The following is a 25,671-nucleotide window of genomic DNA, read 5'->3' on the forward strand; positions in this document are numbered from 1 at the left end:
TCAGTGTAAATGCACTTCAGCTTAAACATTTCATCTGCAAGTTCAAGATGCCAACTGTCAGGATCATCTGACAGAATGAGGCCCATGAAATACTGAAGTGTAGAATGAAATGTTTATGATTAAGCCATTGAACTGCAGGTACATGCTCAGTGCCTGGGAGTTCTTTGCCACTCTTCCATTAGCAAAGTTAAGAAGCACTTGTATTGAAAAAACAGGATTAGGCAGGGATAAAAGGTAAGAGGTATCAAAATCTATTTTTACTTTAAACTCTTACACACATCCACATGTTTTTCTCCACTTAGAATTCAAAACACGTGGAATAATAAGGGGGTTTAGGTCTTGGCAATTTCTCTTTAGGCAATTGCATATTTCTAATACACACCTCATAGTTAATTGATTGGTTTGCTCTTAACTAGTGCTATCATAGCTAAATTCTCCTTGAAAAGAACATTTAATCCTCCTCCACACCCCAGCTCTTCTCAGGACACAAGTATTTCCACAGAACTTTAACCAACCATTTCAATAAGAGAGTTAAAAAATGCCTTTCTCTCAAAATGCTACATCCTCCAGACAGTAATTTTTTCCTAAGATACCAATATTCCCTGCAAGGTAATCAGTGTAACATTTAAATCAGAGAAAGTGTTTAAACCTATTGCAACACTTCAGTCACCTAAAGATTAATATTCTGCCATAAGTACAGAAATTGAGAATTCAATGAAATTAATGTTTCCATTTATTTTAAATACCTGTATTAACAGTCTGTGGTACTGCAGCCTCAAAAAAGGCTGTATTATATACATATATATATAATACATACATTTAATATATTATTAAATATAATATATATTTTTTTGATCTCAGACATTTTGCCCTCTGTTTTGATCCCTTTTTTCCCCAGCTAATATAAAAAACACACACTGGCCTCCACTCCCAGAGGAGCAGTTTTCCACACAGCCACCCATGGAACGCCACCCTTCCCAGAGAGCAGGTCTGGAGGTTTATTCCTATTCACCAAGCTCCTAATTAACAGCTTCTCCCTTCAAGGCTAATCCCACAGCCCTCTAGAAGAGGTTCTTGAATCCTAAATCAAGAGCATTCCCCTCCCAACCCCTGAGAAAGCTGCCCATGAGGTGGTGGACTCAGGAACTGTCCCTGCCCTGGCAGCAGGGCCCCCTCAGCCAATTCACTCCACTCCAACCTCTGCAGTAACTCCTTGGGCAGAATTTCAAGACCTCCAATGACATTTAAGAGAGGAGATAGAAATTTTGTTCCAGCTTTCCTCCAAGCAGCTACTGCTTAATTACTCCTGCAGGAGAGATCAGGAGCCTCTCCTGAGCACTTGAGCCCCGGTGAACATCGCTGGGCTGTGCCTCTGCCAAGTGCTGTACCTTGAACAATTGCAATTTGTCCTCTGCGTGGCTTCAACAAAATCCCAGGATGCCACCTTGTCAGCTGTCTCCTCCTCACACAAGCCATTTGATGTAGCAGAATACTTCCTCCTAGGATTCAATACCAGGAGAGTTATTTGGGAGCAACATATGTTCTTCTCTTATCTTCTGGCAAAGCTCAAGAGCAGTTTGGTGACAAGGGATTCAGCAAAGAAAGGATAAATAGCCTTTTCCTGACATATTAAACTGAGAATTAAGTAAATCATTCCTAAATAGTTAGGGAAAAAATGAACTTCTTTAGAAATGGTTTATTAGAAGAGTGAAGTACATTCCACCAGCAGTCACAGCACCCTTAACAGAACCAATTGCTACAAGGAACACACAAAATATTGGTATTTTTGGCTTCAGAGGATAAGTACATACTTGTTCTGTGCTCTGTTCATGTTGCACTCTTGCCAGACTCTGTCCACCACTTGGTTGGCCAGTTTTCTGGGGATTTTGCCACCGTGATGGCTGGTACTGTCTGAGATAAATCCGTCCGAAACCGAGGAAAACTTCACCCATTTCTGGGCAGACTGAGCATCAACTGAAAAGCAGCACCAGAGGAACAGATTCAGGCAGTGAGACAATGCAGTGTCTATCACTCCAGTTCAATCACCAGAGAAGTGACTTCTTGACTCAGTGTTAGGAAATAAAAACACACAGAAAATTTAGGAATAGCAGCAGATTATTATAGGAGATTTTAAAAAGCACCATATATGTTTATGTTTAAGTGGGCTGGGTATTCTTTATCTTTGATGAAAGTGACCTGAAATAGAAAACAACTTGAGCAAAGTTATGATTTTAAAAAAGGGTCAAGCTTGGGTAACAGAAGATCATGGAAGGGAAAAAAAACAAAACCTCTTCTGCACAATAAAACTTATGTAAATGTCACCTGAAACTATCAGTGAGTCTCACCTGCTGTGACCTAAATCAGCTCCCCATAAGCCCTGCTCACACCCAGGGCAGAGGGCACAAAGCCTTACTGGAAACTTAACTACAGCCAATCTTCTGGACTGGGAGAAAACATCACCTTTCACTAATGACTGAGGGCACAGCAAGGGTTATGGAGCTGTGTCAGAACACAGGCACGCCCACAGAGGGGAAAAAACCCCAAAAACTTCCCCAGAGCAATCCAAAGTACTGGTAACAACCCCAAGTACAACAGCAGCTCTAGTTTCAGCAGCTTACAGAAGAGTTTGAGTTCATTTTGCCCACAGCTGGTGACATCAGTTTTACTACAACAAACTTAGGTCTACAGAAATGTGATTTTTCCTACCAAGCCAGCTGCACACAGAGCACCTGAACCCCTCCAAACACTGCTGTGTTACAAGAAGCCATGGAAACAATTCCCTCATGCAGAAGCCAAATCCTTCCCACCTGTCTGAACTTCCTCTGGGGACGTGGGTGGCGTCAGGGTGACCGAGGACATGGCAGGGTCTCTGGTGGAAGCAGGCACTTGGTGGACCCCCAGGCAGGCAGTGGAGCAGTGGGGAGCCCCCACGGAGCTGGGGGCAGGGATGTCTGTCTGAGGGACCAGCACGAAGCACGCCGGGTACACCATCCTCACACCAGCTGCAAGAGAGGGCAGTGCCCGCTTGGTTACACTCACAGTCAAGAATTCATCACTTCAGCAGGCACTCCTGAGCTGACAGACCCTCTTGTACCTACTGAAGCATCTCCTTGGACAAAAACCATCTGTTGTCACCTCCATCGTTACTTGATGTGCTTTATACAGAAGATTTGGGTGAATGAATAAAAAGGGCTTTGTATAGGCAGAGACATCCACATGCTGCTACCTGCTTCTGTCATTTTGTTTTATAAAGGCTGCAAAAATCCTTTTAAGCATCGTGTAGCACTGCCACCATCCCCAGCAGCATGGGGGTCTCCAGCCATCACTGCACTGTGAGCTCCTCACAGAGAAGGGATTGCATTTGCTGGCAAATCAAAGGTCAGCAGCCCACAGCAGAACAATCCACTGCATCCAGGGGCTGGGATTTTGGGAAAAACAGCAGATAAAGGCAGTGCCTGAGTACAGCAGGTTCTCCAGGACTGTGGTTTTGAAGACATCCCTAAAAGGCAAGTCTGCTCTGCTTGAATTTGTACAGACTCTGAAACAGCACAACCTGCATTTGATTCAGCTCAGATGTCAACAGTGATCATCCAGGGCTTTTTTTACTCTCTTATTTTTTTTTTTTAAATCTTCCCTCTCAGAGCACGTAAGAACAAGACCTCCTACTAATGGGTCTGCAAAATCCACTTTGAGCAGCAACCCATCACAGGCAGTCCTGAGCATCAAACAGGAAACCCAAACCCAACAACCACTGCTGCAAAGGAATCAAATGGGGTCACTTCTGCATTCAGAATTTTGCAGGTTTATCCAGGCAGTTTATTTCAGTAATTAAAGGTAATCAGGCTCACCAACAAGGACTTCAACAGCAGCTAAAGAATCATCCTCCCAATCCATTTCTTCTTGTTTCTCCTCAGATCCCTCCTTCAAGTTGGATGTGACAGGGTAGAATTGCTTCCACTCCCCAATCAGCTTTTTTGTGGATGAATCAGAAAGCTTGAAGGACTGTCCTGTGAGTGTGCCATTCAACCCAAAGGGGCTCAGGATAACTAAAACAGAAATAAAAATCCATTGGAGATGATATTCACCCCAAATTCCCTCTTCCCCTCTGCAACAGCAGCACTCTTATTTCAGCCACACCAAATAAACAACTTACCATTGGTAAGTCAAAATGCAGCCTAATCATCATTTACACTACCCAAGCTTTTGGCAATAGGTTCTCATTGTTAAATGTATAGGCACTGTAAGAATTGAGGAACCACAATAACAACTACAAATTAATCCATTCAAACAAGCAACAGACAAGTTTTCATCTAGGCTTGCAAGTAGTCTCAGCTACAGGTGGGATAAGGAAACACTTCCAGATCCTGGCAGAGTTTAGGGGTTTCCTCAACCTTTCATTCAGCTGGTTACAACAACAGGGAATACAGAGGGAATCATCTGGTTCGTGTTTAGTCTTGTCCATAGTAGGGAAGCACAGCTGCTGTTAAGTTGCATTCAGAAAAATAAAAAGCAATTTTGGACACTGAGCACTACTGAAGGTGTGTGGCCATGCAGGAGAGGGATCACACAGCCCCACTGACCAGACTCAGGCCCCAGCACTCCTCTGTCTTCCAGAGCACAACCTGCATCTGCTGGGGGAACCACAGGGATTTACAGGCAAGGAAGAGCCAAGTGAAAAGGGTGGGAATGGGTTAAATACACTGAGCCAGAAATGGATCTCTCAGAGAGGGTTGGTGAAGGTATTGAAACAACAAAATATTTAAGTCACCAAAATGACTTGGAAAGGGTGTCATGAGGACAAATGATTCAATTACATGCCAAGAGATGAATATGCAAATGCTCCACCTGCAGCAGGACACAGCACCTGGCTGTGAGCACAGGGCACAGCTGGGCACAGCTGGGCAGCTCTGCCCCCACTGCCAGCCTGGCCCAAGCCCTCAGGGAGCACCCAGAGATGAATGCAGGTGCCTCAGGCAGCAATCCCACCTTGGAAGGGGCTGTTGGACTGCTGGGCCAGGGTGAGGTGCTCCTCACTGAGCAGGTACACGGGCTGGTGCTGGCTGATCTCCACGCTGGTGCACACGTTGCTGTCCCCATGCAGGAAGAAGGTGAAGGAGCAGGACAAGTGTTCACTGCAAAGGCAACAGAAGAAAACAAGGCTGAAGTACAGAATTTTTATAAGCTGGTGTCTTTTTCAGTAGTTTTCAGGCATTTCCTCACAATATATTCATTAATGGAAGTAACCAAAACACCCTTCTATAAATAGCAAGAAAATGCTGAATATATGTTCCCCTTACAAACCCAAAGAAAAACTAATTAGAAAACAACAGTTTTCAATTTCTTCAGTCTGACACTTTATATTTTGCTGTCTTGAGGCAATTTAAACCACAATTTTTTACAAGACAAAACCCTGTAATTTAATATTTTTATACCTTATGCATTTATTTTAAATCTCTAGAAATATTTCTGAACATATTTTATTTTTAATGAGATCATATCTAGGCTGTCCTGTCACAGTTTCACTAAGCAGAATTTAATATCAGCCAACAAGTCACTTATTTAAGAGCAAGAAGAATGGCAACAGCTTTGAGAAGTGGTTTTGTTTTGTTATTTAAATTGAATCTTATCTTCGTGTTCTTGAAGCCAATCAAGTAAGTAAAAATGAAATCCCATACCTACACACAAAAGGGAAGATACAATCAATTAAAAAAACGGAGGCTCAAGACATTCTTAATTAAAGTCATTAAGACAAGTGTCAATGTTTAATAGCAGATGCTTCATTGACAGCTTCTCTCATGGTCCAGAGTTTTAAGAGGAAAAAAAATCCCAACAGGCTCGAACAGCACAAAACTCCCCAACAATGAACATTTCTCCTTCCTACACCTCTGATTTAAATGCTGTTTCCCAGTGCACAGTTATTAGTGAGCAACTACACGAAACCTTTCCCTCCACAAGATCACTCTGCAGAGAATTTCTCATTTTTGGGGCCCTGCTCTGTGTTGTTGTCACAAAAATACAGCTGACCCCTGCAAGGACAACCAGGAAACCATTTCATGTTGCATCCACACCAACTCCATGGCTTACATGAAATATATTTCACCAATTTTAATGAAAGGGCAGCAAGAAAGGAAGGCAAAGATCCCTGCTAGAAGCGGCACATCCTCATACCAACCTGGAAAACTCCTTTTTTTTCCCCCTTTTTAAAGAAGCTGTACAGGCACAACATTCCTCAGTTATAGTGGCTACAAGTTACCCAAGTGTCTGCCAGACTGATGCACTCCAGCAGGAAAAGAGTAGATGTTTAAAAGCAGGAGATGCTGCTCATTTGGACATTAAATTAGGTCCAACATCACGGCCAGAGAAGGACCAAGGTCAAGGAGAACCTGAGAAGAACTTCATAAAGTGCTGGTGAGAAAATAAATCTTCCTTTGTAAGGAGGGAGCAGCAAAATCCTGCTCAGTCTCAGGGAAAAGGGATCAAGCCACAGCAAACACTGATTTTAGTCAGTCAGAACAGCAGATACTGGAGAGGATTTTTGCATAATCCAATGGAAAAGACACTCCATGAACTACTGCAGCCTGAAAATGCATGCACCATCACTGTGTCCCAAAACCACAACGTGATCCCAGCAGCCAGTGCCCAGGATGGCATGGAGGCCCTGGGACATTCCTGTCCCTTAGACTAAATGCAGTTTGGCATTCCTGGGACAGGCACAAACAGCTCCAGGGCAGGGAGAACCCACAGGCAGCAGAGCAAGCCCATTAAAACACAACTGCACAGGTACTGGGAACATTTCCAGTGCCATTTCCAAGATGTTTCTTTCCCAGGGGGAAACGGTGGGGTGGGGAAGAGCAAGGGGAAAGAAAAGTTTCTGGAATTGGCACAGTCCGTTCAATCAATGGAAATGGATATGGGTGGGTTCACCCTCATCCCCAGGCCTCAGAGTCAGGGAGCAGAAAAGTGGAACAGTGACAAAAACAAAGCACATTTAAAACTGAGGACCAAAACCATCCAAAAAGGATGGGAGAACCCTCAGAGTGCCCGTGCAGGAGCAGGAAGAACAGCACATTTTTATTCCAGCACCTTAAAGCAGGAGTTGCAGTGACCCCACTGAGGAGCTGCTCTGAGGGAGAACATTCTCCAACTTTGCTCATCTGCTGCTCAGGTTTAATTGTGTTTAGGGGCAAAAAAGGCAAGATCTGGATGAATTATAAATTGCTTCCTAACAGCTGAAACCCACACTGCTCAGGAATGCCAGGAAAGTCACATTTAAAAATGCAGTGAGGATGGAGCTGAGCATCTTCAAGTGTAACACAAGTCATGTGGCCAGGACACACCACTGAATTCCAGTATGGAATCTGATTAAACTGTAATCCTTATGCAAATGGTGGAAGACTGATTTTCCAACTGAATTTTATTTTCCAAACCATACTGGATGTTTTAGGGTGAAGGAGGTTGGCAGTGCCTTGGTTACCTGTGACAGACATGATTCAGAAGCTCAGTATCAGCAAGATAAAACTTAAAAATAAAAGCACATATTCCCTATATACACTTTAAATGCAATTAAGCTTCACCTCTTGTAAACACCCCATTGTTAGCCAGATAAAGGGCAAACAATCGAGGCATAATCTGATGGAATTCAGATAAACCAAGACAAAGGGAGGCATCAGCATGATAACAGAAGCATTTCAATTCATCACACTGCAAAACCAGTCCTAAGGAGGAGCAAGGAAAACTCAAGGTCACCATGCAAAAGCCAAACCCAAAAATACAAACAAGAAAAAAAAAGAGCCCAAATCAGATCTCTTTTCTCCCCCAACTCAGCAGGGGAGAGATTTCCAACAAAATAATGCAGGGAGTGAGCACCCAGTGCTGCCACTGCCATTGTTCCAGCTCTGCCTCCATGGCATGGAGAGAGGATCCACTGCCACAATTCACCCTGGAAAACCCAAATATCGCCCAATTTCCACTAATCCTGGCTATAAATATAAGTGTGAAACAGCAGCACAATGCACAGCACCGCGGGGTTTCTTTTAGAGGTGCAGCAGAGTTCTGGCCAGGAGGATAATATGTTTCACAGGAGAAATACACAGTAAAAAAAGGAGTCTGGAAACTCGGGATAAGGAAACAGATCCCACCCGGGACACAAAGTATCCCCTGGAAGCACCAGTGTGCTTTAAACAAAGCTTAACCTGAAAGGCAAAATTAACACTTCATGGACTCAAACACAGTTTGTTTCTTCTGAACCACTCTGCTCAGAAACTGCTTCCCCACATTTCAATTATTTCAGGTTACAGAACTTAAGAAACAGCAATGCATGTGGAAATAATCACAAGAAATACAAATAAAGAATCCTAATTAAAACAGGGGAAAAAAAAACAAAAAACAAAAAAAAAAAAAAAACCACAGGGAATCTCTTTGGAGTAAGTGGAGAAGAGGAGGAAGGAACATGAAGAACCAGAGCTCTGCAGTACTGGATGCCCCCACACAAATTATTGTATGGGCTTAGCAAGAAATTCTACAAACATGCAGGCTTTTTATTATTGTTTTGTTTAAATTAACACATTTGAACATCCTCCAATTCTTTCAGTTTCTAGAGCCTGGCTGCCAATGCAGAACCTCAGTTTGAGAGGAATATTCCAAACTTTACCATAATCTAATTTTTTAAAAAAAGGTGTGTGTGTACATATATATATATATTTTTTTTTATTTTTTTCCCCCCCCCACCATAAAAAAAGTGTGTGTGTGTATATATATATATATATTTTTTTTTTCCCCCCACCATTTCTCTAAGTCCTCCTCTAATCATCTCAACAACTCACCTCAAAGCCAAAAATCCTAATCAAGCAAAAAATCTGCCACGTATCACTTTGGGGTAAATAGGCAAATTATCTTTACAATTCAGTCAAGGACACAGTAACAGAATCAGGCTGGTGGTTTCCTGCCTGCTAACGGAGAGTTCATCCTATTTTTATTTGCAGACTATTTTAGGTAGCTCAGAAGATCACTGGTAATTTGTGCAGAGCATCTCACCACTGAAATATGAAAAAAAAATCCCTACACCTCAACACTTTGAAATTTTATTCTGCATGAAAAGAGAATCAGTGATGTCCTTAAGGTCAGATATGATATAGAATAAAAATATCTGGTGCTAAAGTCAGCATTGATAACCCCTCTTTTCAGTACTTTTACCCCTGCCATCATTTATTGTTGAATATACTTTTATTCAGAAAGTTCTGAAAACAAAATCCTAAAAAAACCTTTTTGTCTTATTCTGAACATCAAGTTGTTCCATTAATATTTCTAATTAATTTCATTAAAGTCCCAATCACAGAATTTAGGTATCAATAATCCAGTTCCCAACTGATTTCTGAGTAGAGATATGAAGTGCCATCAGAACAAGGATTCTTTATGACTTTTGATCTGAACATACCAGAATTCAATTAGATTGAGGTCCAATCCTGAAAGCAACTTTAAAAACAAATAAAAATAAAATAAGAAAGGGACTCCTTGGGAATAATGCTATTTGAAGCAACCTTCAGTCCTCATCTAAACTCCATTAAAATACATTTGTGTAAAACCATTTGATTCCCCATGCTCCCTCTTCACTCTAATCACACAAAACAAAGATGTTGTTGTTTCAGAGACAAAGGATTCTGATTTTATGGGGGGAAAAAAACAGAAGCTGCTGTGGATAAATCCAATACAATTTCTACTTCTACCTTTTTAAGAATAACTGAAGGGTAGGAGGGGAAACCACACTAAAATCCACATCTACAGGAGGTTTCCATTAGCAAATCTGAAAATATCTTCTTGATAAAAAGGTAATTAGGTCTGGTTTTATCTCCACATTAGGACTTCTGTAGAGCTTTAGATCTTCAAAGTGCTTCCCAAACATTGGCTGCATTAGGACCCCACTAATCCACACTCAGATCACCTCCCCATGACAGCACCAGCACAAGGAAGGCTCCAACTAAAAGCACAACTAAAATAGTAAATAAAAAAGGAAAAAACATCCAAATGTTTCAGCTGAAAGAGAAAATGTTTGTTTTATGTAATTACTATCTCCTGTTTTCCTAGCTTGTCTTTGTGAATTACTTCTGAGTTGAAGTGGGAGCACCTTATGCTGCCAAGGCACTGCTAACCCAACCAAAATATTTACAGAATCCTCACCAAGTGCAGCCTGTGCCCCTCCCTGCCCAGGAACACACACTGCAGAGAGATGGAAATGTCCTTCTGCCCCAGCCTGCTGCTGAGCCTGCTGCTGAATCCACCACTGCTGAGCCCATCACAGCCCTCCCCACTGAGCCCCCCACTGCTGAACCCACCACTGCTGAGCCCACCATTGAGCTCCCCACTGCTGAATCCACCACTGTTGAGCCCACCACTGCTGAATCCACCACAGCACTCCCCACTGAGCCCACCACTGCTGAGCCCACCACTGCTGAGCCCACCATTGAGCTCCCCACTGCTGAGCCCACCACTGCTGAGCCACCTCTGCCCTGCCCCGTGCTGAGCCCATCACTGAGCCCACCATTGCCCTCCCCACTGCTGAGCCACTACTGCTGAGTCTATCACTAAGCCTCCCACTGCTGAGCCCATCACAGCCCTGCCCCGTGCTGAGCCCACCACTGAGCCCCCCACTGCTGAGCCCATCACAGACCCTCCCCACTGAGCCCCCCACTGCTGAATCCACCACTGCTGAGCCCACCACAGCCCTCCCCACTGAGCCCACCACTGCTGAGCCCACCATTGAGCTCCCCACTGCTGAATCCACCACTGCTGAGCCACCTCTGCCCTGCCCAGTGCTGAGCCCACCACTGAGCCCCCCATTGCTGAGCCCCCCACTGCCCTCCCAGCAGGGAGAACACACCTGCCTTAGCAGCACAAACACACCAGCTGAGCTAAGGCCCTAATGAATTAATTACCTTGCACCATTATTTCAGTGTGTTATAACATGATTGCCAGAAGTTGGTAATCTTGGCCAGTGAGGGGCATTTTCCCCAGGGATCAATCCCAGGGCTGGCTGACAAGAATGGAGAGTTCCCAACCCTCAGGCACCAAAAGGAAGCTTCTCCCAAAAGCTGTCCTTCACCACTGGGTGCCACTGAAATAAATTCAAAGCATCAAAGAACCTCCTCTTGAAAATCTGACAGTTCCCTTCCCTAGTAAATTCCTGGGATGGAGAACAGAGTCCTACAATTAAATACGTTTGTTTGGAAATAAATTGTAAGAAAAAAAGGTTTAAGGTGATGCACACCCCTCATGGAGCCCTAAGTCTCTTCCCTTCCTGTTTGTTTTTTATTTTCTTGGTTTGTTTGGAAATAAAAAATTATAATTTATATTTATATATAATTATAAATTATTAAAAAAAAAAGGTTTAAGGTGATGCGCACCCCTCATGGAGCCCTAAGTCTCTTCCCTTCCTGTTTGTTTTTTATTTTCTTTTCCTTTTAATCAAGCTGGGATACAACAGAACAGGTTTTTGGGACCACTCACACTTCCAGCTGCAGCTGGAACACCACAGGTACAGAAGAGAAGTTTCTTCTCCACCTCCCTCCCACCTTTGTTGCTCCAAAAGCCCATCCTATTTCAAATGTGGCATCCTCAATTCCCACTCCCCATCCACAATCCTGAATTGCCAAACTCCCCCGTCTTAATTCTCACTACAAAGGAGCAGGAAATTCAGTGTGCTTGTGCTGTGATCAGCAAAATAGGAAATAAGTAAAACACTAAAACCAGTGCAGTGAACCTCAGCAAATGCACAGCTACATCTTGCAGGGAGCTGCAGGCTCTGTATCAGAAATGAAGGATCCAGAGCTGGAATTCCTGCTGCTTCTCTCACTCTGGACAAAGCCATGGAGCAGAGATGTTCTTCCAAGCATCCCTGAGTAACTCCCCATGGCCAGGCAGGGAAATACAGCAGAAAGCTGATTTTGATGATAACACAAAGCAGAAAAACATAGCTAATAGCAAAGTAGAAAAAACCCTTCCAGTTCAAAGCACATCATTAATGACTCCTGTCAAAAGGCTCTCCAAAGCATTCTTTGTGGCTGAGGATGTTTTGATTTGACTTAGACCTGAGAGTTAAAAATATTTATTTATTCCATAACTGAGTTATGTGCACTAAAACAAACATAAATGTAGCAAGCAATATGTATTCCAGAATAAGCCACAGTTGCCTTAGACTGCCACATTTTAAATTAACTTCATTATTAACGGGCTTAGCTCCATCCCAGTAAAACAAATTTTATTTTTATACACACTAAAACTCCAGCATGGTATTTTAAAATGAAGCAAACTGATTTTTTCAGGAGGCAGCAAGAAGTTTATACATACACACAAAGGTATATATTTTTCCAGATACAATTATAAACAATACTACAAAGAGTTTGCTCACATTCCTGTATTTCAGAACTTAAATGAGACTAATAAACCTGTCACCTTGGATTTTAGCATCCTTTAATTTGAGGCTGCAAATCTCAATTAGCTGAACTTGAGCTTTCACAGGGAAATAGATGTGTGCTATAAAGAATAAAGATCCAGAACTTATTTGGGGAAAGGATAACAGCTCTAAACATCCCTGTGTTCCAAAGGCAGGGGAACAGCTTTCCCTCTATTGCTCTTTCCCATCCTGAAACATTTACAAACATCTTGTTAAGCCAGTATTTTTCAAAGTTCAAAATGGAAATGCATTATAAAATTGTCATTTAACAAAATCTGTATGGTTTTTGTATTATTTTATTTTTCAGTGAACAAAAAGAACAGATTTATACTTGAAAGCTAAAAACCCAGAGCCATATCATTTTTTTTTCCTTTTTCCTGATGAACCAACTACCAGTGTAATTTAAGCTAAATAAGAGAAAACTGCTTTGTGATGTAAAGTGCTAAATTTGTCTGCTTGTAGTCTCTGTAGCAACCCAATATTCCAAAGAGACAATCATGTGATCAATGCTCTCAGCTCCTGCTGTTTATCCTGCACTGTCCTACTTACAGCAGCTCTCAATTCCAGCTGTCTACAGCAAAAGGAAAAACATCACCTGCTCTCCTGCCGGGACATGATGCCAGAACAGCCTCATTAGAGCTGCTGCAAAAAAATGTTGACATTGTTTGATTTAAAGATTAACATAGGGAGGAAATTTACACTGCAAAGAATTGAGCGGCCTTAATAGAAAATATTCCAGCACTATCACTTGGTTGCAGACTAAATAGACAGAAATAAACCCAAAACCTGTAGGTGAACCTTGTTTTGGTAGTTAACTCTCTCAAGTATGAAGGAATTTTTGGGCTGTAGCAGCCAGAAATCTTGTTCTGTTCCTTAGAAATAATAATTCCCAACAGCATCCCAGGGGATCAAGAAGTAAAATTCTCTGTTCCAGTGAAAGGATGGCCATGGGAACTGGGAGAAGGGAAGCAAACAGGGCAGAAATGTGGGTTAAAAGCAGCATTCCCTTTGTCTTAAGGGCAGGGAAGAGCAGACAGGCAGGAGCTGATCCCAGCACGCTGTTAATGCCAATGCAGACATTTCTGATGGCACAGCAGGACCATCCCCAGGGGTAAAAAATACCCCCCAAACTCCCACTGCAGCCACGGCCATCCCAATTCCAGGCCTGCACCAAACTCAGGAATCACACCCACAGTGCCACCTCTTCCTCATGGCAAGATGAGGTAGAGAAATAAAAAATCCCTCTCCAGAACTATGATCAGCACACCTTCAAAACAAGAGAACTACACGTCCAAAGGTTTAAAACAAAGCCAAATTGGTATCTGGAATATTCTTCAGCAATCACTTCCCATGAAGTTACATGCTTATTATTTTCAATTTCTATGGGAAATAAAAAAATACATAATGGTGGCCTGGCCTTCTAAAATTTGAACCCAGGCTTGTGGTAACCAGAATTACCCTGAAACCTGTGCAGCGAGTTATGATAACCTTATCACTTATGAATTTCCAAGTGGCTTGTGGGGTGGTTTTTGTATTTTTTTGTTTTGGGTGTGTGGTGTTTTTCTCTGGTGTTTTTTCACCATTTTTAAGTGAACTCATCAGACACAAGTTCTGCTTTGCCACCCACTGCAACTGGCTGCATTATTTCCCAATTACAAGGAAAAAAAAAAAAGCAACCATACAAGTAATATAGCAGCTTTTAGCATTTTAGACTTTTAGCTGTCTATCAGATCCACCCACAAATTCAGGATTACTCAATTGTTTGCTTACTGATATTTCAATTGTGTTAAAGTTTAGCAAGTTGTAATTATTACCAAAAACTCCAAGAGATGCCCCTCACATAAACACTTGGTACTTCATTGGGAGTGTCACATTTGATTTAATTAATTTGTATCTAAAATAGTATTTAATCTGACAGCTTTCCTAATCATATTTAATTCCAGGTATACCCCAGTAATGAGTAAGAGGAACAGTCTCATCCAAAGGCAGTTACTGAAGCAATCCAACCAGCACAGTGGGATGGAACAGATCAGTCTCCATCTCACATTTATGAGGGGATTTTGGAATAAAACATACACAACCACACTCCTGAAAGCAGCAACAAAACAACTGGTTGGAAAGGAGAAAAGAGAATTACATTCCTATTTGTCAAACTATAATTTCATGCGTAGTCATTTCAACCACATTAATGAGCTTCAGCTTCTGTAGTCTCCAAGTGTCCAAAACAGGTTGTGACAAATACAGAGACAATTATATATATATTTTTTTTGTTTGGTTGCAGCAAAGATCTTCAGCAAAATCCTCTCTGTGGTTTTTTATTCACCTGGAAAACTGAAATCACTTAAAAATGGGCAACAAGACCCCAGCACACACACCCTGCTTCAGGGAGCTGCTCCATCCCTGTCCTGTCCATGAACAGGAGTGGAACAGCAGACTTGAAACCCTCAGAGAGTTTCCCCAGGCAGGGTAATGGTGAACTATAACATTAACTTCTCTTCTTTTAAGTTTCATACTAAATAATCAGTCTCTCATCCAATTACACTTCCTCCACCTTCACACTTTCAGTATCCAGATCCAAACTCATAATCCTATCAGTAGCTGCTTTCAAATCTTTGTAAAAAATGTTTACTATATTCAAAGAATCTCTATCCTAAAAAAAACTTTTAAAAATTAAATTACTCAATAGTTTAATTAATCTTTAACCCTAAAGGTTTTACTCATAACTACTACTCTTAAGAACCTTATTTAAAAACGTGTTTTAAAAATCCACCAATTAAAATGTAAACTATAACCAAACTCTACCTAAATAAGATAGTTCCAAGCCTATGAACTTGTTCTCAGAGATCAGATTCCAGCCCATCCATGAGTGCCTCCCTTTGCTCAGTGCTGGTTTGAGCTGGGAGCAGCAGGGGAGGGAAGAGCAGGTCACAGTTGGTACCTCAGCATGTGACTGCACAAGCACACAGCTGAGGGGCTACTGCTCCCACAGCAAAAGTTTTGACAGATCTCATATAATAGAGGTTAGTTTAATAAGTTTATTTGTTTAGGAGTCACATCATTAAAGAGTGAACACTCAGAATTCTGATCCCTGCTCATCTGCTCACACGCCACACCGGCATCAATTATGAACGTTCAGGATTTCCTTTTAAAATTAAAGTGTACAATGACACGGACTTTTTATTTTAATATAACCTTACACAAGGAGGAAAAAAAACCCACCAGAGCAACAGACAGGAAGGCAGGGCTGCTGGAGGAGCTGTTATCACAACCCAGCACCTATTAGAAATCACAGCCTCCCTCCTGGCTGCTGCACCACCACCACCGGCTATTGTTGGGAGAGCAGAGCACAGAAAATCTCCCCTTCTGGAAGCACAGGCTTTCAAACAGAACTGGGAAAAATCCAGATGGGATCAGCTTCAAATGAAAGAAACAGCTCTATTTGCACATCCTTCAAAGGGACAGGCAGGGACAGAGTGGGGCTGAGGTCCTGCAGCTCGTTCACTGCCCCAGGAAGGCCAGGGGAAGGAGTCACCTCCACAGCAAGGGCACTGCCTGCTCCATTTCCAGGCAAATTCCTTGAAACTAAAGATTTCCAGCAAGAACAACCAACCTGATTGAAATCTGCAGCTGTAAAACACAGGGAACAAGTCTCTAGAGTGGCTGGCCAAGCCTCAAAGTGCAGGGTGAGATAAATTATGATCCAAAGCACACTGGTAGCAAACTTCACATCCCCAGGATACCAAATTACCTCAAATTACACAGGCACAGGAATTCCTTCCCAGGGTTTCTGAACTTTAATGCAAAGAACAGTCCCAAAGACAGCAGAGTAATATGGGATGAAAGACAAATATACAGCTTCAAGACTGATTCTTAAGATCTGTGCATCAATACTCACGAACACAAGAGGGGCTGTTGGGGATTTAGTTTGGTTTTTAATTAAGTCAGCCACATCTACAAAAAGTTATAAACTTTGTATAGGTTTGGCTGATTAAATGGATCCTAAGGAATGAAAAATATGCAGAAGTTGTATTCAGGTTTAGTTTTTGTTAGTTTTAGAGCAGCTGTTTGGTAGGAAATGTATCAGCACCCCAGGTGCAACATTCAGAGCTTTTTCCAGGCTGGCTGCAAGTCCCTTTGTGTGGGGTTTGCTGCAGTGTCACACTTAACTCTGGCCATGAGAGAAATGTTGCTCTTACCACAAGAGTGCTCCAGATTTTGGAGCTAGAGGTGGCACCACAAAACACCCACGGCAGTTTTTGGTTTTCTCCCACAAGCCTGAACTGACCCCTCTGAAGAGCCCAACTTTCCTGAGAGCAGAGATTGTCCCAGTTCTAGATATTCCTAGGAGGGATGAGCCAAATTTGCCACGAGAGCACACATCTGTTCACCATTCCCCCACTTCATTCCATAAAAGCCAATGCTTAGAGCATCACATGGTATTGAGCTATCTGGTAGGAAATACTGAAATTTCTCAACAATAAAATATCTTACACAGATCTGTCAAAGCTATTTACATATTTTTCCTGTAGTTCTGGGCTACATATGATGAAAATGTGTGAGTAAGCACACAATTCCTTCAGTTATTTTCATTGAGCATGCTGACATTCTGACCTTCTTCAAAAAAGAATCAGAGCTCCCAAATTAAACAAACACTGCTATTTTATTTTAAAAGCTTTCATCAGCTTTTCCAGCTGCTCTAGAGAGCTTTATAGAATTACTCTAGGAGAATCCAGGACATAACTAATGCTAGTTTAAAATGGCAATTTGGTCAACCAGTTCCTCAAAGGAGGAAAGCCTAGACTGTGCCAACACAATATTGGCCAAAATAGTTAAAAGTAAACTCTTTACTCTTGATTTATAGCAGAAAAAAAGTGGATGGACAAGGACACCCCAGAGAGGAAACATTTGCCCTGACCAGGGTGGAGAAAGAAATGCCTGGAACTAAAGGACAAGTTTATACATAAATTAAAAGCAGCAGTTCACAACTACTAATAGAAACACACACAAACATGTGCTTCTGCTTCTTTTGCTCCAAAACAGCTTCTAAATTTCTTTCAAGTTTAAATTTATTGCAGAAGATGCCAACAATGGCCAACTCCACACCCAACAAGCAAAGCCACTGATCTCAAAATTTCCCGCATGCAAGATTTAACACATACATACACACACAAAAAAAAAAAAAATGCCACACAAAAAATCCCATCATCTAAGCTTTAAATTACTTTGGATTTTAAAAGCTGATTTGGGAACAGCGATTAAACTTGTTCCAGCTAACCTAGATTTTATTCATTTCATTATTTATTGCTAGGCAACATGGACCGTGTCAAACCACGTTAGAACCATGAGAAGAAGTCCTTCCAATTTAGATCAAAAATTCTCTCCTCACCCTCCTCCCCCCCAGCATGGAGGCCACATGGATTCTTTTAACAGCAGCATTCCCAGACACCATCCTTTTTCTGACCAGGAGCTGACATTCCAAACTCTCAGCATCTCCCATGGGATGCAATTTATCCAAAGCTCAGGTGGGACCTGCAAAGAGCTCTCCATGATGAGTCTTTCTTGGTGTTAGCAAGCAGAACTAGCTCCAGTCACCTGCAGGTCCAGGGCAGGTGGACCTTCATAAGGACCTTAAAAAATATACCTTCACTCAGGTATCATTTTCTTCCTTTCTGGAAGACTCTATCTCTTTCCCAACACCCATTGTCCATGGTCTGGACATGGGTACCAGCACAGAAGAGACTGTTTACTGTGTTTAGCATTACTTCCTTTCATCCTAAGAAAGCTTTGAAGAACTCCAAAAAAAGCAGCAAAATAAGAAAGAGCAGAGACCCAGACACCAGAATAAATCATCCACAGGAGTCTTAACCAAACCTTCCTTCTAGCACAAAGAATAAACCCTCTAACTTTTTCAACAGAGCAAAAGAAAGCCTCCTACCTCTTGTTGATGGGTTTCTCATCCTTCTCGTAGGGCTTCACGAACCACTTGCCGATGCGCACGAAGTTCCTGTTCATGAGACACCTCTCCAGCAGGTTGTGAACAGCCTTGAACAGCAGAGTGCGGCACTCGTAGGACAGCCCGTTCTCCCAAACCCCATCTTCCTCTTCTGCAAGGCACAGGGGAAACAGAAATCACTTTTCTATTCCATCCTGGCATTTCACACATATCACAATAGCCTTTTCTCTCCTGCAAGCTTTTAAGAGATATTCACAGCATAACACGCAACCAAAACCAGCCTGTAGTGTTCAGATAACTCTACTTACTTTACGATGGAGCTGCTAAAAGTGATCAGCTGTAAAAATATCTCATCCCCCACAGGGAAAGAAGATTCAACAGTTATTTGTACACAAAAGGAAACAAGTAGCAGCAGCACGTTATGTATTGCAGCCTGCAAGAGCACTGTGTGATCTGTCTGCAGGGTGGCTCGTGTTTTGGGGAGTCTGGGTTACTCATCCTGCAAAATTGGTGACAATTAGGCTTAAAAATAAGTTTACCAAAGCCAGACTGAATATATTCTGGTGTCTTTGAGGAGCATTGACTGAAGAAAGCCAGGAACAAAAGTCAGCAATCAAATGACTCTCAAAGATCTACAATTTGTTGGAGAAGATGAAAAATGCTCAGATTCAGAATATTGGTAAGAGCAACATGATTCTCCCCACAGGACTCAAACCTGCCATTTTTCTTTTTAATTCAACATTTAAAATGAAGATATTTAAGCAGCCTAGCCCTGCTTTCTGATGTACACAGAGAGAAAAATCAGCAAGACAATGCCCAGTTCCTGCCAAGGGGATTCTGAAGTCAAACAGTGACATCTTCTGTGCCCACAAATCAAACAGCCACGGAATCCAACCTGCACAAGCCAAATTGATTTGCCAGATGGAAAAACAAGACTTATGACAAGAAGCTGCAACTTCTTCCACCACTCTGGCTCCTGCTCAGTGTTTGAACAGGGTCTAGAGGCCCTCAAAGCACAAGCACTGGTCCAAAGAGCTGCACTGGCACTACAATTCCCTTACCCAGGTACAACAAGGGACATCTGAAAGTTCCTGGGTGTCTCCCAGAATATATCTGATATCATTCATCCCCAGCAACACTAACAGGAGGATAATAATTTAATAAAGCTTGAGATACTGCCCTTAAATCACTGGCAATCAGATCTTACCTTCATGGCTCTAATTCCTTGTATTTTGTGGTTTACATCTATCCCTCAGGATGTGCTCCTGGTCTCCTTGGACTAACCTAGCAGAGCTACTTTCCAAATGCCGTTGCTTTTATACTCCAGGTAGCAGCAGAGACGAGAAGTTTGTCTGACATAGATAAGGAGACATTTTTACTCCAGTCTCTGGACAGTCATGGAATAATTTAGGTCAGAGGGGACCTGTGGAGGTCGTTGCTCCAAGCTCCACACGGAGCCCACGTGAGAACAGGTTGCTCCTCTGTCCCAGCCCCTGTCCCTGCACATCTCCAGGGGTTGGAGTCCAGCTCTGCTTCAGCAGCACAGGTCTGACAGCAGTGCCCTGCCTGCTCCCCTCTCCCTCACAGAGCATTTTGGTTCCCCTGCTTTGCTCCATGGTCAGAAAACCTCAGCAACACAGCCAAATCCTTGCATTTTAAATCCTCCTTGGAAATAAGCCCCTTCACCTTTCTCTGGAAGCCACTTACAAAGCTTAAAAGGTTGCAATATTATTAACTAAAGTCTTGGTATCCTTAAATTAGAAAGCATCTAGAAAACTAGACACCTAAGAGTTTTAGTTAGGAAAACCCTTACAGATTATTACAATAAACAATATTTAAGACAGAGACGGCAGAGAAGGGAATTTCAATACTGCTGGAACCAAAACATGGTGACCATGTTTGTATTTTGCATATTCCACACAGGGAAAAGTACATTTCCACACAAGGCCAGTATTGTGAGCAAAAGAAACTTACTCCCAGGAACTCTGAGTGACAGAATAAGAGTAAACAGACCTGCCCCATCATTTATAAAAGAGGAGGTGTGCATCATTACAGATGAATCATTGCATGAAATAATTTTCTGGGAAAGACACGGAAAAACAAGGAGCAGCACTTCCCAAAGCAGAGACCTCACCACAAGTTTCCCACCCCACCACCCTACTCCGGGGCTGGAGCGGAGCAAAAACTTGTTTTTAAAAACTGCAAAGCTACAAGATAACACAGTAACTCACTAAAGAAACATCACACACCGCTCTTGTAACAAAAAGCAACAAAAGTCCAAAGTCAAAGGGTGTGAAGAGCCCGTGCCAAGCACAGAGGTTGCTCCCCAGCTGCAGCCCTGTGGATGCCCAGGCACAGCCCTGTGCCAGGGGCAGCAGCTCAGCTCCAGAGCAGGACCAGAAGCAGCTCAGCAGAGCAAACATTAACTCCTGAGCTGGCTCACATTGGACTTTAGCTGCACAATAAACTCCTCACCATTTCAAAGGTTACACACTTGGTTTGTACACAGCTCTTGTCATATCAAGCAATCGTTCCAAGCACATCTCTGCATACAGGACCTTTCTAGAAGACTGAATGGAAGGAGCTAATTCCAGGTTTTATGCCTAATTTTGTTTTGGCATATTACAGATTTCACAGAATTCACAACATCACTGGGTTGGAAGAGACCTTTAAGATCACCGAGTCCAACCCAGCCTCAACACTTCACCTAAACCCTGGCACCCAGAGCCACATCCAGGCTTTGTTAAACACACCCAGGGATGGTGACTGCACCACCTCCCCAGGCAGACCACTCCAGAACTTCATTACTCTTTCTGTAAAAAACTTTTTCCTAATACCCAGCCTGTATTTCCCTTGACACAGCTTGAGACTGTGTCCTCTGGTTCTGTCAGTGCTGCCTGGTGTAGCAATGCCACGGAAGGTGCTGAAATTGCAGGGATACTGAAGTAACACAAATCTTGTGTTTGGATGGAGAGGTTTTCATCCTCTGTAGTCAGGTGCTTCATTTAGGATGGATGAAGCTTCATTCAGGATCAGCTGTGCTGACCACCAAGTTATGAGAAACTTTCCATGCAAGAACTTGCCCCAGGATGTGATTCCTGAAAGCTCTCCTCCCTTAGGTTATTGCAGAGAGCTCTTAGCCAAGTGTGTTATGTGGAGAAAGTGCAAGCTTTGAGATGAAAATCACAATTAAAACTCCAATTTTTGCTCACCAGACCACCTGCTCTGAGTGAAGTGCACCTTGCCACAGAAAGGGAAGGTAAAAGAAGCTGTCAGTTCAAGAAACCCTCATTTCAGAACATTATTCAAATTCATGCAAAAAATCCAGCAGTAAGTGTTCTCTGACTTTCTGAAGTCTATTTAGTCATTCCCCTCCCCCCATTTTAGTGGTGGAGAGAAGCAAACATGACATCTGCTCACATCTGCCAACTATTTTTCTTCTTAATTCAAATTGTTGTTTCTCGACATGAGAAAACCCCTCCCACTTAATAGAAAATTGTACACAGCAAACCATTCATTAAAGGAGGGGGAGAGGAAGAGGCACTTTCGTCCTCTAATTTTTCTTAAACAATAAATTCAAATGTTCAATCTGATAATGCTAACAAACCAAAAGAAGTTGCTGACTCATTTTCAAAAGGTGCTAAGCCACAATTTCACTTTGGACAAGTGTTATCCACAGAAGTGCTCTGGCAACCTGAAGGTTACAAATACTTTATTTTTGATGAGTTCTCTCAGCTGTCCAAAGCACTCAACTCTTAAAAAGAAGCACACTTACTTTATGTCAATCCATTAAACAATTTATACTCCTATCCCACTGCTCCCTCTCTCTTCACATCACATATTAGACAGAGTTTTCCTCAAATGAAGCTAAAAATCATCAGGGAATGAAGAATTCATGGAAACAATGGCCAGGAAACAGCAATTTGCATACTACACATCAACTTTTTCAGTCAGCACCTTCTCAACATTACCAATTTTACTGGAGGCCTTCAGAACTTTTATGCTCTCCTTTCCATTCTTCCCACAGTTCACCTGAACCAGTAAAGTCCATTTTTACTGATTATGCCCTTCTGTCTTTGTGGTGCTCTTGGAGGAGTAAAGAAAAAATTTGGAGCACCCTCCAAATATAAAACTCTTGCAATTTGGAGTGAATTCTGAATAAGGAGTATCTTTAAACATCATCATTTAATTCATGTCAAGTTTTAAAGCATATTGTTATTCACAGATGTCTAGGCAAATGTATTGATCAAGGATTTCTAAGAAGTAATACATAGATAGAGATAAATCTATATTGCAACAGATAAATATACAGCCTTGAAAATGCCATTTTTAACAAGACTTAAGAACATGAATTTCCTTCCTTCCTTTGACACACAGGACACCAGTAAACACCAGTTCTTGCACAGGCTGAGTGTTTATCACACCATTAAAAACATCTCCTTAATGCTCAATGACTCTCTAAAATAAACTATGCAAAGATACAAAGTCTCCACTTTGGACTACAACTCCCCACAATTACTTCAATTACACAAGGGAAAAATTCATTCTTTCATATCAGGATTGAGACTTGTCTTTTGGAAGCATTTCTTACCTCACAAGTTCCTTTTTTGCTTTTATATGACTGTGCCAGCTATAAAAACACTGACACAAACCTGATTTATACAATTAAACTTCCTATATAAAGCTCAGATTCCAAGGGAAGTAAATAAACACAGTAGTGTGAAATTACTGCTGTACACAACAATGTAATATGATATGACAGAAACACTTAGAGTAGAAGTTTTCTATTTAAAACCCCAGATTTTTGAATTAAAATACTTTAAACTGCTCAAAGTGAGAATTACCCAGCAAAGCTACTGAAATACTGTTTTGAGTGAGATGCAATAGATTTTGCAGGGAAAAAAAAAAAGGAAAACAATACCATTTTAAAATACCAATACAAGAATCTGAGCAAGACAACTGAAGTTTGTTCCTATTAGAGTGGTGTCTGTTATCTACACTGAACAGAACCTGAATCCAGGACTCTGGACACCCAAACTGTCCAAAATCCCACAGTGAAAACATTCAGCACCATTCCAGGTTAGTTTTTGTGCTGCTTGGCTTTTACCAGAATCACACACAGGGGTTTTATTCTCTCTACCCAGCAGAATCTTTTCTAAATCCTGACAATTTCAAAGCAGAACTCTTCTGTAAGAGTGTAGCCATGGCAGTTTACAGAGATAACAAGGTAACTGCTCTCCCTCACCATTTGTTTGGTGTAAGTTTGGCTACAAAGCCACAAAAAAACCTGAAAAATTTCCCGGCTAAACGAACCAATATCCTCCACCACACTAAATAATTCCATATTCAGGTAGATGTAGCAGTGTAAGTAAAATATTTCACTGTTCTGATTTATCCAGGTCATTTTGCATGTGACATTGTACACACAACCAACATGACACGATGCCAAATCCTCACTGCCTGTGACAAAGCATTTTTCACCTGACTCCACAGATATTTCACGTGCATGTTGGTCAAGGAAAAATGGGGAGGGAAAAGTTAAATCTTTGTCACCTTTGAGCTCACAGCAAGTCACAGAAGTTTGATAAAACTGCTTCAGTAATTTTTGCATAATGCTTATCAGCAGTTTTGCTTAAGTGGCTACATCTCTAACATGGAGGACTAAAGAAATGCTGAAGCATCAATGCAGCAAGAGCACTTGGAATGCCTCTCCTGCCTGACACAGAACACACAGATCCTTCCCAGACAAGGGGCTGCAGCTCACCGTGCTCACATCAGGTGCAAAATGTTTTTAAAAGCATCCTTTCCCTTTTCTGTTGTTGTTTTTTAGGTGGTTTTTGTAGGAGTTAAATGATCTCAGGGAGCAATTGTTATTTTAAAAAGGCATCACTGGCTGGACTCTTTTCCAAGCTGCCTTTGCCAACTCCTTGCAACTGGCAGGGTTTGCAGCCCCTTGGAATGATAACTGGCTCATCCTCTGGTTTTCATTGTCCTGAAGTAATGAGACACACAGTGCTGACATCAGCACAATCTCATTGAATTTTTGGGGACAGGGATTTGATCTATAATGCACATGCATTGAAAACTACACAACACATATTAGTCTTTGCTGCCATGACTGTTTTTACCACACAGACAAACATCAGGATTCTCCCAAGCCCTCCTCCAACCAGCATTATTTTTATACATCTCCCCCTCACAGAAGCATGAGCAAGATTGTTCAGCAAACAAAAACTGATTATCTTGATATATGACAGACAACTCTTTAATTTTTAAAGTAAATTAACCAAATTTAATAGACACCAGAATGAAAAAGATACATCTTGCAGCTCACCATTTAAAAGATGCAATTTGAAGGTCAAAGCCATATAGCTGCATTCCCCTATCCCAGCATTAATCAAATTGTAACCATTTCCTTGGGACTATGTCTTGTACATAATTCATACCCAACTGTTCTCAGGTTTAAAATCATCTACTGCCAATTTAAAAGGAAATAATCCAAGAGCAGAAGTAGCCACATGAAAATAAGAAAGAACCTTTCTAATAAAATAACTGCTGATCAGAGCTGTGAGAGACCATTGCCTGCTGAAATTGGAAGAGATGTCCTACTTTAGGGTTTGAGTTGCAAGAATTACTATAATCAAGCCTCACTGTCAGAACAAAAACATAACCTTTGAGGTTGTTAGAGGCTAAAATAACATTTCACTAACTTCTGTCTGCCTCTAGCTACGTTGGGTTAGAAACAGACCTCTGGTTTTTTGGTTGTATGTACAGTAAGTAGGTTCCTAGGGAAGGGAAAAAAATAAATGATTGAGTGAAGTCAATATTCCTGATCAATCAGCATCTCTGAACAAGTCTCCTTTTGACATGCCCCCAGGCAACAACAATCCCTGACCATCAACAAGACACTTATCCAAGGCTTGGAATGAGAACTCTGACACAGCCACGAGCAGGATTCAAACGTGACTCCAGGGCAGAGAGTGAACTTCTAGAATGTACAGCTGAACACAGAGATAGCATTTATTTCTTCAATCTGATATGCATAGATGTACATTCACAACCCTCTACATCCCCTGGTGAAGGCATCTTGGGAAGGGGACAAAAGGGCTCTGGAAGGCTGACATATTTCAAATCCCCCAGGGCTGATAACCAAGATGTGTTCCAGTCACTGAACACCCATTGTTCACTGAAACTACACATCACCAAAAAATCTGAATCTGTCAAAATACCAAGCTCTCCTTAACAGGCAGAGAGTATCAGACCAAAGGGAGCC

At 41.9% G+C, this 25,671-nt stretch overlaps 1 protein-coding gene across 3 annotated transcripts in view; it reads right to left on the reverse strand.

Annotated features, from left to right (window-relative positions):
- Nucleotides 1-25,671, reverse strand: part of MED13 (mediator complex subunit 13) — a 55,724-nt gene that overhangs the window by 24,051 nt on the left and 6,002 nt on the right. Inside the window, exons 3-9 of one of the 3 annotated variants that reach the window (XM_041425244.1) lie at nt 18,381-18,549; nt 4,987-5,132; nt 4,581-4,628; nt 3,849-4,046; nt 2,808-3,002; nt 1,812-1,974; nt 1,389-1,499 (exon numbers count right to left, since the gene is read on the reverse strand). In XM_041425244.1, coding sequence (XP_041281178.1) covers nt 1,389-1,499; nt 1,812-1,974; nt 2,808-3,002; nt 3,849-4,046; nt 4,581-4,628; nt 4,987-5,132; nt 18,381-18,549 — 1,030 coding nt within the window. Of the gene's footprint in view, nt 1-1,388; nt 1,500-1,811; nt 1,975-2,807; nt 3,003-3,848; nt 4,047-4,580; nt 4,632-4,986; nt 5,133-18,380; nt 18,550-25,671 lie in introns of all 3 variants that reach the window. The other 2 variants (XM_041425243.1, XM_041425245.1) reach the window with 2 other exon arrangements.

This window comes from Onychostruthus taczanowskii, unplaced genomic scaffold, assembly GCF_017590055.1.
Source record: "Onychostruthus taczanowskii isolate IOZ18803 unplaced genomic scaffold, ASM1759005v1 scaffold89, whole genome shotgun sequence".
Taxonomy (NCBI): Eukaryota; Metazoa; Chordata; class Aves; order Passeriformes; family Passeridae; genus Onychostruthus; species Onychostruthus taczanowskii.